The sequence below is a fragment of the Erithacus rubecula genome, assembly GCF_903797595.1.
Source record: "Erithacus rubecula genome assembly, chromosome: 18".
Taxonomy (NCBI): Eukaryota; Metazoa; Chordata; class Aves; order Passeriformes; family Muscicapidae; genus Erithacus; species Erithacus rubecula.
Window position 1 is genome coordinate 3,572,326 of NC_136670.1, and position 16,392 is coordinate 3,588,717.

The following is a 16,392-nucleotide window of genomic DNA, read 5'->3' on the forward strand; positions in this document are numbered from 1 at the left end:
AGAAAACTTCTTGTACCTACTGCTGTGTTGGTCACTTTGCATTTTTGCTGCTGATTCTTCAGTTTTGCAGGATGCCAAGTTGTTCAGGCTGCTGCTAATTATGTGCTCACTGTTATGGTAATTGGCATCTCTCAATTTTGTTGTTATGACTACAAAGTCCTTGGTAACAGGCTGGTGATGCAGGAAGGCTGAGCCTGTCCTGCTGGCTGACACCGATCTCTGCTGTTTTCTTCTCTGCCTGGCCACGTGTGCTGTCACAAACTGGTGCAGAAACTTTCTGGCACCAGATGTTAGAAGTGTCAGAAATGCAAGTTGTGCAGGTCTGTCCATGGATAAACACATATAATCCACTTTTCTCAGTCAGAAGTGACCTTAAACCCCACTCTGCAGCAGTGAAGTGCAGCATAAGGCTTGGCCTTATGCTTAGGTAGTCTGCTGTCCTCATTTCACCCAGAAAACTTGAGTGAGTTGCTGTTCCTTGATGGACCGTGACCTGTTTGGTAGCCATCCTTGGGGAAAACAGAATTAGCAGTATTCCAGTGTATACCAGTGTGCATCATCTTGAAAGGGGGGCCAGTCAGTATAATCTTTGTACTGCTATGATTAATATAAATAAAAAGTTTCCCTTGTGTCCTAGTAGATTTTTCATCTTCTTCCCTGTATTTTTAGATTTTGCAGCACATGCAAAATCTTAGGAATTTAGTCAATGTATGCCTGTAGGCAACCAGACCATCTAAGGAACTCTCATCTGATTAAATCAGTAAATCCAAATTGAATCTGGACCTTCTCAGGAAAGCCCAGGTTCAATTTGCATTGATTGGGGGAGTGATAATGTACTGTGAGCAGAAAGCTGTGCACAGGCAAGTGCCTCAGTGAAGAAACCACTGGCACTGATTAGTCATATATTCAGATATTGCAGATATCAGATATATTCAGATATTGGACATCTGCAGACTCTGCTTTAGGAAGATTTGTGGCACAGTAAATATTTGTCTTACAGCTCCTTGAAAAAGGCTTTGAACATATAATTTCTACTTTTAGAACATACATTTTGTAATAGGAGTTTTTTTTTGAGCAACCTGACTTGTGATCTTGGTGGATGGGAATGGAACACAGCTTCTCCTCTAGGTGGACAGATTTTCCTTACATAACCCCAAATGTGGGAGAATCCAGCCTGTGCACGACCCAAAGCTGAATTAACACTGGTTTTGAAATAAAGACCCATTAAAAATCACTTCAGTTCTGAAATTTAAACTCCAAAAGCCATGATGCATCTTTCAAGCCCTTTGTCTGGTGGTAGATCTTACTTTTATTAACTGTCCCAGGGGTGAGACAGCATCAAATAACAAAGAATAAAGAATTCATTAACTAACTGCAGATATTCTTGGAAATATTGAGAGTCCTTATGAAAAGAAGCAAAGCTGAATCCAGAATCCTGGATCTCTGGTGGCCTCTTAAGCCTTTAGTGTTACCAGGATCTACTCTGAGGTATTTCTGCACTTCCATTCAGAAGCTGTTTGCTCCTTCCATTGGGGAAATAAAGCAGCTGAAATACATCAGCTTAACTGCAACCATTCCATTTTGGGAGTACATCTCTGTGCAGCAGGCAGGATTACTCTTGAGTGTGTTGTACACTGGAGATGCTGGTTCATGCCTTAGAGGTTGAGGAGATCTCTGTTCTGGAAATTGCCATGCAACTTGAAGTTGCTCTTTCTGGTGTTTAACCATCTGGACAATGTTTGGTTTTGCCACCACAAGCAAAGAGTGTTGCCATGCAGACTTTGTAATAAATTTGTAGGTTGCTTATGCAGCTGTGTAAGCAGCATGGCTTTTGTGGCAGCAGAACAATTACTAGTAATGGACCTGGCTCTTTTTCACACTTTGTTGTCAATAAAAGTGGAAGGATGATTAACTTTCATCTTGAAATTCTGAGATGGAATGTGCTACTTTGGGTGTAAACCATAGGACAATTTCTGGGAATATTTTGGAACTTGCATGAGGAATATTTAAGTATCCCTGATACCAGGTTATTCAAGGAGCTCCTTCAAGTTTCCTGGCGTGCCCATCTGTTATTACCCCAGAGAAAGGAGTGATAAAATTTTAAAATTTGAATGAAGCATAGCTGTGATAACAGCAAACTCTGCTCATCCCTTGGGCTATTAATGTTCCCAGGTCTGTAATTCTGTAATTTCAGCCAGTTAAGGCAGTAGGAATGACTGCCCAAAATGAGCATTCATCAAAGTACCTTTGGAAACGAGTCATGTCTGCTTCATCCAAGTTCCACACTGACATCAGAACTCTTGCCCAGCTGATCCCCAGCAAACCTGCACTCAGGTGACCACCCACTCTGAGACTTGGTTGCCTCACAGTTTGTCAGAAGCTGCTTCAGGATACTGAGCTGAAAAAGCTGAAAAGCTCCTTGGGGGGTGCCCCCCTGAGATCCCTGTTGGCACATTGTTGTCTATTATTCCAGCATCAGCTCTTTTTTTTGTGTTAAATTTGACTTGCCTCCTCGTGGTCAAATGTGATCAGTGTTTTCCACAGATCTGTCACAGGAAAATAAATGCTTAAGTGAGAACATTTTTCTTTATGGACTGAAAAACCCTAAATTTGTATGTCGAGCCTGGCACACGCTTCTTTGTAGGAGGTCATAAAGTCTGTAGGCTGGAACACAAGTCTGCATTCAGTCTCTGGCCCTGCAGCCATCCATTAATCATTATTTCCACTTACAGAACAATATATTCCTAGTTGCCTCACTAGGGTTTTGTGGGGATTAACTGTAGCAGAGCCAGCTCTGGGTACAGGTTGTGTCTGAGAGGGGGATCAGTGTCAGGGGTTGTAGTGCATTTAGTGCTGGCTAAATGCCAGTCCACCTACTAGAAACTATTCATTTTTTGTTGTGAGCTATGGATTAGGAGGAAGAGGGCAAAACAGGCTTAAAACTTTAAAGGGTATAGAGAAAAACTTTATTAACAAAATCAAAACAGTAAGAAAATTAGAATAAACTTTAGAACACTTCTTCCCACACCCTCCTTTCTTTTCCATTGATAATGCAGAGACAAAACCTGGAACTCTTAAGTCAGTTTACCACCTCTAAAATGATTTTCTTCAGTTTACTTAGGGAGAGAAATCTCTTTTGCCATGCCATGGAGACTTCTTCACAAGAAACATTTTCTCTAAGAGTGGTTTTTAATTTCTATGAATAGCAGCTGCCAGGAAATTGGCAATTTTGAAGTATTTCATGGGCTGTATTAACTTATTGGGGTACTATTCTAAGGGTGAACTGTTTTAGCATAAAAACAAAACTTTTCACTTATTTCTGGGAATAGAGTTTTTCTTCTTTTATTCCCGGTGTGAAGTTTCTCCTCTCTTTCATCTCTGTTCCAACTGCCTACTGGATCACAACAATATCTACTTGCTTTAATATTGGTGCTTTGGCTCATACTTGTGTTAAAATGCTACATTCCCTTAATGCATTTCCATGAGTTCTAGGGAAAAAACAAACGAAGTCTGGTATATTAAATGTATTTTCACCATAGCTTCACAAAAAAAAGATATTAGGGTAAGACTAAGGCAACTCCTTAATCCGCTGCTGTCCAGAATTTTACCCCTTTACTGATTTCAGAGTCCCATGTTGTTGTCTCTATGTATCTTCACCATTTCTTTCTTTCTGATTTGGGAGACAGTTGGTGACCGTAGGTTCATTTGTCCTCAATCTCTATGAATTGAACAGTTCCGTAGAGTCCCGCAGCGGTGAAAAGCCGATCTTGTCCAGGCTGTGTCTGCAGAGATCCCCGCTGACCCCGCCTGAGCCCTGAGGGCGCCGGCTCCGCTCAGCGCTGCGCCTCACGCGGGGCGCCCACAGCAGGAAAAACTGCGGCCCTTTCTGTGCTGCTGTCCGCAGCACGGCTGGCTAGAGCTGGCTAAACACCACAGACCGTGCCGAGGCAGCCACGGCCGCGCTGCTTTTTTGGCTGTGCAGTTTTAACTCTGCGGCTGCTCCCGGTCCGGGCTCTCCGGGAAGGGCTCTACTCCCCCTGAGGGGCACCCGGGCAGGGGGCTGACCTCCAGTTGCCCGTTTAAGCATGGAAGCCAAGAGAGCTTCCTTGAGCTTCCTTCGTCTTTCAATGCGTTTTCCACAGAGCAGTAACTAGTTATTTTGATGGTTTAACCGGGTGTTCATCTTCTAAACTAGGCAGCTGATTGGCTAAGTTGATGTCAATCTTTTCATCTAGGCAAGTGATTGGCTAAGTGGATGTCAATCTTTCCATCTAGGCAGGTGATTGGCTAACCGGGTGTCAATTTTCCAAGCCTGGCAGCTGATTGGTTCCGCCGTTCTCCGCAGGGATTGTGGTGGGCTCTCAGCTCAGCATTGCTGTGGCGGTGGTTGGGGACGTGGTTGGGCCTGTGCTCACTGTCATGGTGCACTCTCCTGTTTAACTCCAGCCTGGCTGCTTCCTCAGTTTGCTGACTGCTCCCATCAGTCCTGCACACCCCCGGGGGTGTTCAGGGATGTAAAGGACAATGGGATTTTTACCGCCCCGCTTTGCCTCAAATGAAGTGAGGCATCCTGCCTCAGGCTTTTCCTGCAAGCCTAGCAGGTAGCTATGGATTAAGCTCCTTAATCAATCCAGACAAACCATTCCATGCTGCTTCCTGGTGGTCAATACCTCCAGTCACTTGCCATTTCAGCAGCTTAGAGACTAACGATCCTTCATTCTGCAGACAGAGACGTGCCAGAAAGCAGAAGTTGCTAAACAGCCACTCTAGACAGAGCTATAAAATCCTTTTGCCTCTGTCCTTTCCCACCACCATCAGCTGGTAGCGTAGCAACTGCTGAAGCTGCTTGAACTTGAGTTGACCTGAGATTACATGTTTCTCAGTTTACGTGTTTATTAACGCCTTTCTACTTTTTTTGGTGCTTGTTGAGATTACATTTTTCAGTCCCTGTGGGAGATGAGCAGCTTGTTCATGCGGAAAGCAGAAATAGACTTAATAACATGTGATGGATGAGCTCAGATGGACCCTGGAATTAGAAACATGAGGGAGAGCTGAAGGTGGCCCTGAGCAGTGAGAGACCCTTGGTTCTGGTGGGATGTAGATGCAAGTTTCCATATAATTGTGCAATCTTCGAGGAGCCATGAGGAAGAGCAGCATCTCATAGGCTGTTTTTTCCGACTGTGGAGATGCACAAGTGGCTGGCAAAGGAAGCAAAGTGAACTGGAAATCAGCAGATTTTAATACCCCTGGAATTGCTCACCTGGGCGAGAGACAACTCAGACACAGGTTCATGAGTAGCTTGCAGCTTGAATGATTGTTGGTGCTTTTGCACCAATTTCTAGTGGAAGAATCAGTGTTTTGACCAGAGCTTCTGCAAAGCTCCTGTATTTTCATCTCTCTTGTTAAAGGAGAGATGATGCTCAGTTCCCATACCTTTGTAATTACTGTATTCAGATATGTTCTTTTGTTAAAATGTAACTTGTATTTCTTCATGGGCCATTTCCAGATTAATATAAAACCTTGGTCCATGCTTAGCTGATATGCCTGTCATCAAGTCCAAGAAGTGAGGTTAAGAAGCAAAAATTAAAAATTAATTACTAATTGTTGTGTAAGGAAAATACATCAAAGATAAGTCTGGAGAACAGGACTTGGTTCAAGCATGCTGGACATGCTCCTTGTGGGGCAAAATGGAGCAGTTAGATGCTGCATAGAGAAAGTCATAGTCTTTTTATTTTTACTTGTATTTTGGTCAAATGAACCCTGAACCATTTTTCTGTGTGTGACACAATCTCAGCAGATGGGACAAAGGCACTCCATTCTCAGAACAGTCTTAGAAGGAGAATGAAATCCTTTCCCCGACAGGCACTTTGAGCATTAAATTATTAAATCAAAGAGCATCACTGTCACCAGTGCATGCTCTGGCTGCATGTATAAAAGGAAAGTGAGTTGTGCTCATCTTTCCCAGAGAAAGGCATCACCATTTATCTTCATGTGATGGTTTAGACTGCAGCACCTGAGTTCTGCTGCTCTGAGTGAAGGCTTTCAGTGAGAATTCAGGGGGCTTAGAGGTGCTCAGTATTATTTCTTGCCTTTCCCCTTAATAGTCTGATCCAGTACCTCTCGTATTTCACACTGAGGGCCGTGTGCTGAGAAAAAGAATAAGGAGGTAAAATGCATCTCAGCTGTATTTTAATACCAGTCAAAAGATGGTGGCATCGGGGAGCAGTTAATTCTACCTGTCTTAGATATATGCCTTAAGGTGAGCCCATTGTCTCCAGTGACAATTAAGGGAATCTGAGATAATTAGTGCAGGCTGGAAATGGAGAAGCTACATAATGGAAGCCAAGCTAATTGTAATTAGCTCATGGATGCCCAAATGTCCTTGTGCTTGGCCTCTCGTGGTCCATGAAAGATCCCTGAGGAGAGAGTGACATCCCAGAAGAGCAAGAAGCACACCTCTGCTTTTCTCCATGATGTGTTTGTGTTGCTATTTTGCAGTTGACCAACTCAGAAAATTACACCTCCTTTAAACTGAGTGTTAATTGTTCATGATTCCAGCCCTGGGGAGTTTGCAATTCCTGGAGATTACCTCCAGAGCCTGCCTGAGCACTGGGGAGGGCAGCACTGCCATCCCTGTGGGAAAGGCTGTGCTGGCACTCACAGTGTACAAGGCTTGGGAATGTGTTTTGCTGCAAAACTGGAGATTGCTACACATCAATACTGAGAGTCTATAGCCACCCTTTTAACTCTGTTACAGTACAAATGATGACTCAAAAGAGAAGCATTCAGGTCTAATCTATGTGAGTTCTTGTAATAAGCTTTACAATTAGAGCACAGACTCTTCCATCTAATTCACTTAATTTACGCTGGGAAATGAGATACTGTTCAACTAATCCAATGCTATTTTCTTTATTAGAGACTGAAAGCATCCTCTGAGGCTCTGGTGGGATTCAGGATAAGCTTCTGAGGCACAAATAGTGTGAAATGCTAATGAATTAGCACGCTGCTGTAATTCCCACTTGGGATCTGGTGCCCCTCTCCTTTAGCCTCTCACCATTGGAAGGGCTGGCAGCAGGTCTGTACCAGCTCTTTGTGCACTCTGTAAATGTTTGTTTGATAAGATGACACTGATGCAGACAAACCTTCTTCAACCAGGATTTGTTCCAGCTGCCTGCCTGGTGACTGCAGTGCTTTCAGGAAAGGGTTAAGAAGTTTTCTCCTGCTTTGCAGTAGCTGCTGTAAATGTTGTTGTGTTCTCTTTAATCCTTGACAGCCTAGCTGCTTAGTTTAGAACACATGTTCAAGTCACCAAGGGGCATTTCCTCTTCTTCTTGAGAGGAAAATAGAGAATGTTTTCTGTGTTTTCATCAGGCGAGGGATCAAGTTCTCCCTTCATATCTGTGTACTACACCTGTGCTGTTGGGAGATGTTGAGGGAATATTCTGTAGTGTTTGAGTTTGGGGTTTTGAGGGGCTGATAGAAGACAAGCATCCTGCCAAATACTGGGTCTCTTGCTCAACTGGCTTTCTTTGGTGTTATTGATTGCTGCCCCCTGAGTTCTGCTCACCTCTTATTTTCATTGCTGTTGTACTGGTTCTCTGACCACTTTGCTCACATCTTTCACATTTTCTGACTCATTTTTACTTTCTCTCTTTCTTTTTGTTCATGAAATGTGTGGTGAATCCCCTGTAGACAGATGCAGCAGCTCTTGAGGGAAAAACAAAAGGAAAAAACCCACATTATTGTGGCAAATGAGTATTTTATATCCCAGAGTACCAAAGTCACTTACTGCTGTGTTAGTAAATTCTGTTTGGAAGAAACACCAGATGGAGAGCAGTGACATGGAATTTGTCACATGATGCAAAGAACAAGGCTCCATCCTACAGTACAGGGATGCTCACAGAGGTATAAAGGTGATGTTTCCCTGCTGGAAGTGCTCTGTCCATAATGGGTGGTTTGGGTGTAAAACCAAACAGTAAATAGTTTGCACCTCTGAGGTGTACAAACCTGTGAAACAGTTGTCCCTTGGTCTATAGGCTGTACAATCCCAAATCTTCCTTTTCTGTCCCTTTTCTGGATTTTGGCTTTAATTAAATATTGAGAATTGTTGATTTTAGAATTGATTCTGGGCACTTTTCCTGGGGCTCAGACAGACCATATAATTCCCTGGTGCAATTTACCTGTCCAGGTGAATTAATGAATCATTTATTGCTGCTGCTGGCACACTCTTCTAACACTTGACACGTGCCACTGCTGTCAGCCTTTTACAGTACTGAGAGACAGATCTGAACATCTCTCTTAGACAAAAACTGTTAGTGCAGTGTCAGCACAGTGAAATCTTCTCATGCTAAACATTGTAAAATCCAGGTGCCTTTTTTCTCTGTAATAAATGGAACTGGAAGTTTGGAGCATCACTAGAAAACTAAATTTACCTGCTGCATTTATGACAGTGGTAGGAAGTGTAAAAATAAGCAATGCCAGTATAAATATTGACATTCAGAGCTCTGAATGTCAATATACAACTCATTGCTGTTGTATAAAACTAGAAAAGGTGCCTGTGGATGCTGTTCAAACAATCTGGCCATTGTGTAGAAAACTATATAGATACTTTTAATTCTGTGTTTTCTGCTTAAAATTAAAATTTTGTTTCCTTGCCTTTCAGTCTTATCCTGGTAAGTTTGACAAGCACAGTTCACAGCTGCTTGTTTAGGACTTGGTGAGAAAAGCTTTTATAATTCCCATGAGTAGGAGCATGATGAGGATCATGTTGGAAAACACAGATCCTGCTTGTCAGGGAAAGGTCTTTGAGCAGCAGGTCCCATCTTCACCTTTACCCTCAAAGAATAAGAACTACTGCCTCTCTTCTGATCTTATTTTAACCTGTGCTCTGTCCTATGCATGTAAGAAAATAAAACATGGAATTGTTGCACGTGACACCAGAGCTCTGTGACATGAGGGGTTATTTTTGTCTAAAGCCATCCCATGCCAATGAGAGTTTATGGTCACCTTATCCATACAGTTTTATGACATATCAGATGTCATCAGATCAGACAAAAACATATCAGATGGTTTTGTTATGAAAAAGGGAGAAATTAAAAAAAAAACCCACATAGTTTAAGAGGCATATCCAGCTGTTTTAAGATTGCATTTTCTATAATGGCTTTCTTTATGGATTATTTCACAAGAGAAAGTGGTAACAGTTGTTGAGGATTTTTCTTTAGTTTTTCAGTCTTCCCAGTGGCATCTTAAGGATTCATGCAGCCAATTATTCTTCCATCATGTAAAAATTGTTTAGAATTGCCTTGCTTAGAAACCAGAGAGAGAAATATTCCAGCAGTAGAGTAGAAACAGTCAGGAATATTTGCCAAAGAGTAAAATACATTTGTTTTCTGCAGTAGTTGGAAAGTACAGTGTTAATGGTACTGAGTGTAAGAGTTGAGGAAGTGTCTGGATGATGCTCTTTGTCACTGTTGAATCCCGGAATGGTTTGGGTTGGAAGGGACCTTAAAATTAATCTCATTCCACCCCTACCATGGGCAGGGACACCTTCCACTGTCCCAGGCTGTTCCAAACCACATCCAACCTGGCCTTGGGCACTGCCAGGGATCCAGGGGCAGCTGCTCTGGGCACCCTGTGCCTGCCCACCCTCACTGGGAGGAATTTCTGATATCCAGTCTATCCCTGTCCTCTCTCAGTTCAAAGCCATCATCCCTTGTCCTGTCACTATGGATGATGGAATTCTAGATGGTCCTGCAAGGAACAGGGATTTGGAATTGATCTTCCTAGGCCTTGAGATCCTCTATGATTCTGTTTGGTTTGTTCTGGTCCTTCATGTTAATTTTGTTTTCTCACACTTTTTGCATTACTAGAATTTATATAATTTTCAAGCTCTAACAGTGTTCAGCCTTCTGAGCTGCAGCAGGCAGGAGCTGTATTTTCTGTTTAACAGGAGGAGAAAGGCACACCCCAATTCCCTTTGTGTCTGCACAACTGGACCTGGTTTTATATTGAATAAAACAGACTCATGGTCAAAAACTCCTTTTTTTTCTTTTTTTTCTTTTTTTTCTTTTTTTTTTTTTTGAATCTAAACTACCTATGTCTTCTTTTTTTTATTTTAAGTGAGTCACCCATAAGCACATTTTTCTGTCTCATTCCCAAGTCTGGGGTTCAGTTGGATGTTCCAGCTGCTGCAGTCGAGTCCAGATGTGCTGGTTGCTGAGGAGCCTTTGACTTCTCCTCCCTGTCTAGAGGAGGTGGGAGAGTGGCTGAAAGGGAGCACCAGGCAAAGCTCCTGATCTAAAATAGTGTTGGGATGAAATGGAGCTTAAAATATGGTTGTTCACAATGACATGTGTACAAGGCCAGTCTGTCACCACGTTTATTTAATCAAGGTCAAACAGATTTTAATTAAAAAAGCGAGCTCATAACATTAGGCTGGTCATCTGTAACTGGCAAGTGGGTTTTGTAAGCAAAAAATATTCTCATTTATGTGCCAGTTTTGCTAAATAATGGGTAACTTGTTTAGATCACTTGCAGTAATTTGGCACAGAGTGAAATTTAAAAAAATGAAAGCTTTTGCTCCAGTTGGTGCTAGTAGGAAATAATCCATTATTTTCAGTGAGGTGGGACTGATTCTTTTAAAAAATACTGGAACAGCTGCTTATCTTAGTGCCTTTAATTCAGAAAACAAGAACAACAGTTTAAATTCCTACTTTTATTCCATTATACAGCACCTGTTTTTTCAGTGGTAGAGAAAGGGGAAAATAAATGGGGGAAAGAAGAGAAACCACTATCACTCTTTTTTGGTGGGGTTGATTTGGATTGGGACAAAAGTAGGGAGGTGTACATGCTGGGTGACATCGTAATTTAAATCAGTTTGGCAATAATAGTTCCTAAACTTGCTAGATGAGATCTTCATGTCTGCTTAGTAGGATAAACTGCTCTATTAATTAAGCTCAGACCCATAAATCTCTTCTAAGTTGCCATCAAATCCCACAGTAACCTGAATCACGTTGCTATTGAAATCTGCAGCCCAGGAGAATGGAGTTTAATATTTCATTTGTCTTGTGTTCAGCTATGATGTGACTTGCACGATGTGGTTTTTGCATTGGGAATAAAAAAACCCCCAAGTCTGTCTTTTAATTGCCTTGCACCAAGAAACAAGTAGTAAACTGCTTGTGATCTATAATAATTTGATTTTTAATGAAAATGTATCCACACGTTTCTTGAAAACAATTTTCTTGGAGAAATAACTTTGTAAATCAAAACATAATCAGCCTAGCATTTCATATCAGAAAAAGAGTCTGGCAGGATTTATGGAACAGTGCAAAACTAAAGCAGAAACAGACATTCCACAGAAAACATATCTGGCATCACTGATTTTTGTTCATGTTGGATACCTGCTGCAATTACAATTCAGATAGGTTTTTCTCCAGAGGTACAAAGCACAACTCCTGCAGTCAGTCTCAAGGAGATAGGATGTTTTGTTGTAAACAGTTAAAGGAAATGAAATCAAGCCTAATTTCACTTGTTCTTTTTGTACAACACTTTCTTTCTCTTCACTGAGCAGATCTTAACCTGCAAGAATTGTCCTGAGGGGAAAATCCAATCTTCCTCACATCATGTGGTGCTCCAAATCCTTTCTTCCACGTGTCTGTGGGTCCTGGATACTTCCAGTTCTTTGGGTTCTTTGAGGAATCACCTTTAGGAGAGAGGGATTTAGAATGGCTCCCACTGAACTCTGAATTTCTTCTGTTGTAACATTTTTGTGTTTCTTTTTCTGAGATCACAGGAAGGTTTGGGTTGGAAGGGACCTTAACACCCATCCATTCCATCCCTGCCATGGGCAGGGACACCTTCCACTGTCCCAGGCTGCTCCAAGCCCTGTCCAGCCTGGCCTTGGACACTGCCAGGGATCCAGGGGCAGCCACAGCTGCTCTGAGCACCTGTGCCAATGTTCTAAGCCCCTCTTGATAAAAATATTCTCATTTGTGACCTGCATTTCACGAGAGAATAGAGTCTGTGTCCTCTGGGCTGAGGGCAAACCATATTATAGTGTGGCAGAGGGAAGGCTAGGCAAGATTCAGGAAATTGCTCATAATCTTGCAGAGTTCAGCTCAGGTTTTCAGAGCCACAAGGTGTATGCTATTCATGTGGTTTCCAGAATGCAAGTGTTATTTACACTGACAGGGAGGGGAAAAAAGAATAATAAAAATCAGGCAGGCAGCCAGAGCTCTGTAGAATTTTTTTTTTTTTTTTTTTTTTTTTTTTTTTTTGTAGCTTCCATCAAAGGGAGCTGCTGAGATGTCTTTTATCAGCTTGCTTTGCTCTTTCTCACAGAGGTGGTACTCAATAGCTGGTTCCTGCCTCCTCATGCTGCTCCTCAAACACCCAGGCACTCTTCAGGTCTCATGCAGGCTTTTTTGAGTACTTTGCTCATGAAGTTGAGCAAACTTTGCAATCAAACACCGTAGGAGGTGGTAATTCACTGTTGCCTTGGAGTTTTCTTAATTCTAAGCTACCAAGAGCCCCACTTAGAGCCAGTTCCATCAGCATCCTGGCTGCTGGGCATGGGAAGATCACTGGTGTTTAAATTTGCTAATATTGTCTCAGCCAGTGCTTTGATTAGAAAACATCCTATTGTTTCTCTCTATTTTTGGAGGGGGTTAAGATCAGAAAATTAATAAGTGATTTGAGTTTTCCTCTCATTGCTGATTGTGTCATCTTAAGCATTAGAATTTGGCTGAACCACATCAGTCAGAGACTGGGATATTCTTCTTTGTCAGGGCAGAGGAAGGGCTGAGCTGGAACCCTTTTATTCATGGCTTGTGCTAGGGACACTCTGTTGTCTTTATTTAGGATTTCTTTCCCCTTTCCTCACCATGCAAGATTCTGCTGAATGCTGTTGTTCATATACCTAAAAGAGGGAGCAAGTATAAATCTCATGATGATCCAAAAGACACTTTTAAAACAGAAAGCTGCTTTGTGGTTCCTGTATTTTCACAGGTGTTTCTCAATCGGTAACACTACCCCCAGTGCAAGGGGGCTGAAATTTAAGCCCAAAAAACCCAAGCCCAATTCTTTCCAGTAACAGATTAAATTCTTATAAAAGATTTGGTAAATGAGAGGGGGAATTGTGCCTTTGCATTTTCTGACTCTTTGTGGCTTGTTTTTGTCCCCAGAGCCTCCCACCCCGATCGCCCCTCCGGAGCTGCTGGCCGTGGGAGCCACGTACCTGTGGATCAAACCCAATGCCAACTCCATCATTGGGGACGGGCCCATCATCCTGAAGGAGGTGGAGTACAGGACCACCACGGGCAACTGGGCAGAGACTCACATCGTGGACTCTCCCAACTACAAGCTGTGGCACCTGGACCCTGACGTGGAGTACGAGATCCGCGTGCTGCTGACGCGCCCCGGGGAAGGGGGCACAGGGCCCCCCGGGCCCCCCCTCACCACCAGGACCAAGTGTGCAGGTGAGGCTGAGCAAATGGCTGAACTGATAGCCTCCATTTGGATACATCCTGGAATATCCAGCCAGGTGTTTCAGAGCTGTGGGTTTTATGCCTGTGGTTTATCTGATGAACTCTTGCCGCAGCATGAGGCTTCTTTCTGTTGGAACAGGCAAACAATGTTTTTTCCAACCAGTCCTTCAGTAGGAAAGTTGTTCTTAACACCAGGCTGTGATAAAATTTTCACCTCTAAAGTGCAGAGCAAAATTTATGTTTTTCTTGGATAGTGGATCTGCAGTGGTTATTAACAATATGACACCAATATGAGTTTGAGTGCACTGCAGTGAAGGAGGAAACATTTAATTTTTAAAATACCTTTTTGTGTTCCATTTGATGGAACTGATTCCCCTCCTCATTTCTGACAAAGGACTGTGTTCAAACACTGTGCAGCAGCCTTGTTTTCTCTTTCATGTTGGAATGGATCAATCTGATCCAGAGCAGAAGTAGTCTGTCTTTCTTTCTAAGCCATATTGGACTTCCCATGAAAAACTGATGGATGGTGTTGCTCATGTTTCAGATATATTGGCTATTCATCCTGTTGTCATACATTAATCATTAGCCATTAAGGGAAAGCAAGCCCTGTGCCTGGCAAGGGGATGAACAAAGCACTTTTCTTCCTCACAGGTTTTTTTCCACCACAAAACTTAATTTTCTCTCATTTTTGCAATTTTTGCAAGGTTCTTACTGTGATACGAACAAAGAACAGGGACTAAAAGGCTGCTCTCCTTTTGCTATAAACCCTCCTTCCCTCCCCACAAATTAGTGGTTTACAAGATGTGGATTTAAGTAGGGAAAACCTTATAAGAACATTCTGTTTCCTCTTACTCTTTCTGATCAAACAGCACATCTGAAGTGGGAGGAAGGCATTCAGAACACCCAGAATCATCCTAGGATGAGATTAAGCAGTGCAATGTTAGTGTTCCTCATCCACTTCATGGCAGGAACACTTCCAGCAACATCTTCTTTCTCTAGCAAGAGGGGAAGCCTGACAGGCTGTTTTGGGTGGCACATCCTTTATTATGAAGATTGTAAATTAGTGAACATTTTAGTGCCCCCTTTGAGAAGATTTGGTTAAAAATGAATAAATCTGAGCACAAGGCCTTGACATGCAGGTATTTGCTTGGTTCAGCACCTGTTCTTTTAGTAGAATACAGATGTTAAAGGCTTTGCTGCAGCTGTGGAAAGCATGAAGTGAGATGGATGATGCTCTGGCCTGTTTGGGAAGTTGGCACATGTTCTGCTGCTCACCTTCTGGCTTCCTTCTCCTTCCCTAATGTGTCAAATTCACCAGAATTGTCTGCAGGCCTGGCCTGGGACTGTGCACTTGCAGATGGAAATGTGATGTGCTCAGATTTGGTCTGGAGTTCATGTGCTGTCACTTTGCAGTCACAACTCTCTGTGGCAGCCAAACTTTCAAACCTCTCTGCATTACCAGTTAAAAATGCTGGGTTTAGCTTAATTCAGGAGTTAAGATAAAAAAAGTTGACTTTGTGCTTAATGTCTTGTCCTGTGTCCCAGATTGCTGAGTTTCCTGCCCTGCTCTGGTATCGACTGACACTGAGAAGGATGACGTGGATAATTTGTTCAAATTGGCAAAGCTGAGGCACTTTCTGTTTTCCATCCTATTTTACTAATGAAAATCTAACTGGAGAAGGTCATTCTGTTAATGTTAGCTGTCATGCAGGCCTTGTTGAGATTGATGGCAATGGCATTTATGTTTTGTTTAGGGCACTGGGTAGAAGAAATTGTAATGATCTTGATCTAAGCGTGGACCAGGAGGAAGGGAGAGACTTAATAGCTGAAGATGTACAATTTCACCAAATGCCAGCTGAAATGATAGACAGGAAAATGCAACTCATTATTCCAATTTTCATACCTCGTGGAACTCCTTCAAAACACCCTTTTGAGGGTAATTACACAAAACTTTCATGGTGAAGGTTTTCAGAAATGTGCTGAACTGAGAAAACAGCTCTGCTGCCTTGATTTTCCTAAGAGTACCTAATGAATGACATCAGGGAAAATTGAGGGGTTTTTAAATAGTTGAGGGATGAGTGATGCTGCATTCTTACATGAATTTTTTTGGTTGTTTTTACTTTGTCTTTACTTTTCCTGAGCACAAGGGAAGTACCAAACTCCTACACATTTATATGCAGGTGATTGGAGCAGCCCAGTTTTACTGCACTGTTTGGTGTTGTGCTGTGTTTATTAAACCCACAAATGTAACAAAATTAATGGCACAAGTAAGAGGAGAGAATATCACCTGTACTGGAGAAGCATTTACTTATTGAAATTGCTAGAAATGAGTAACAATAAACAGAAAGTGGCTGCAACCTTCTAAGAGAGGGAAGTCAATATTCCTTGTAACTGAAAACTCTTCCCTGGCTCTTTTCACATAGAAACTGGATATTTTCACATAGAGACTGGATATTTTTTGTTCTGGGGAGGCTGAGCAATTGCTGCCCTTCAATTTAAGCATAAATTGCAATGAGATTCTTATTTAGAGATGAAAATGAGAAGGATTTGGGAACGACCATGCTTCTCTTGCACTTCAAATCAAGCAGCAGAAGTTCATTTCCTGTGTGTTTCTTGACTTTCAGCTTGGCATCAGAGCAAAAGCATGGCCAGGATGCTCCAGCATGAGCTCAGACATCATGACAACTCCTACCAAAATCATTCAGTAGTTTCAGATTATCACACTAAGTGGAAGGTGTTTATATGGATTTGAAAGGTTTGGGTTTTTTAAATTAGATAAATCCCATAAGATAATTATGGAAAGTCCTGCTCTAAATGAGCATAAAGAATTTTTATTAAACTGGATAAAAAACCCCTGGATATTAAACTGGATAAACAGAATTTCTGTTAGCTGTGTGTGCCCAGATGT

At 42.2% G+C, this 16,392-nt stretch overlaps 1 protein-coding gene across 6 annotated transcripts in view; it reads left to right on the forward strand.

The window, feature by feature from the left end:
* The window catches only part of PTPRT (protein tyrosine phosphatase receptor type T), a 438,156-nt gene that overhangs the window by 197,881 nt on the left and 223,883 nt on the right, over positions 1-16,392 (forward strand). For all 6 annotated transcript variants that reach the window (XM_079321668.1, XM_079321670.1, XM_079321671.1 and 3 more), the window contains exon 7: positions 13,182-13,475. In XM_079321668.1, coding sequence (XP_079177794.1) covers positions 13,182-13,475 — 294 coding nt within the window. The remainder of the gene's footprint in view (positions 1-13,181; positions 13,476-16,392) is intronic.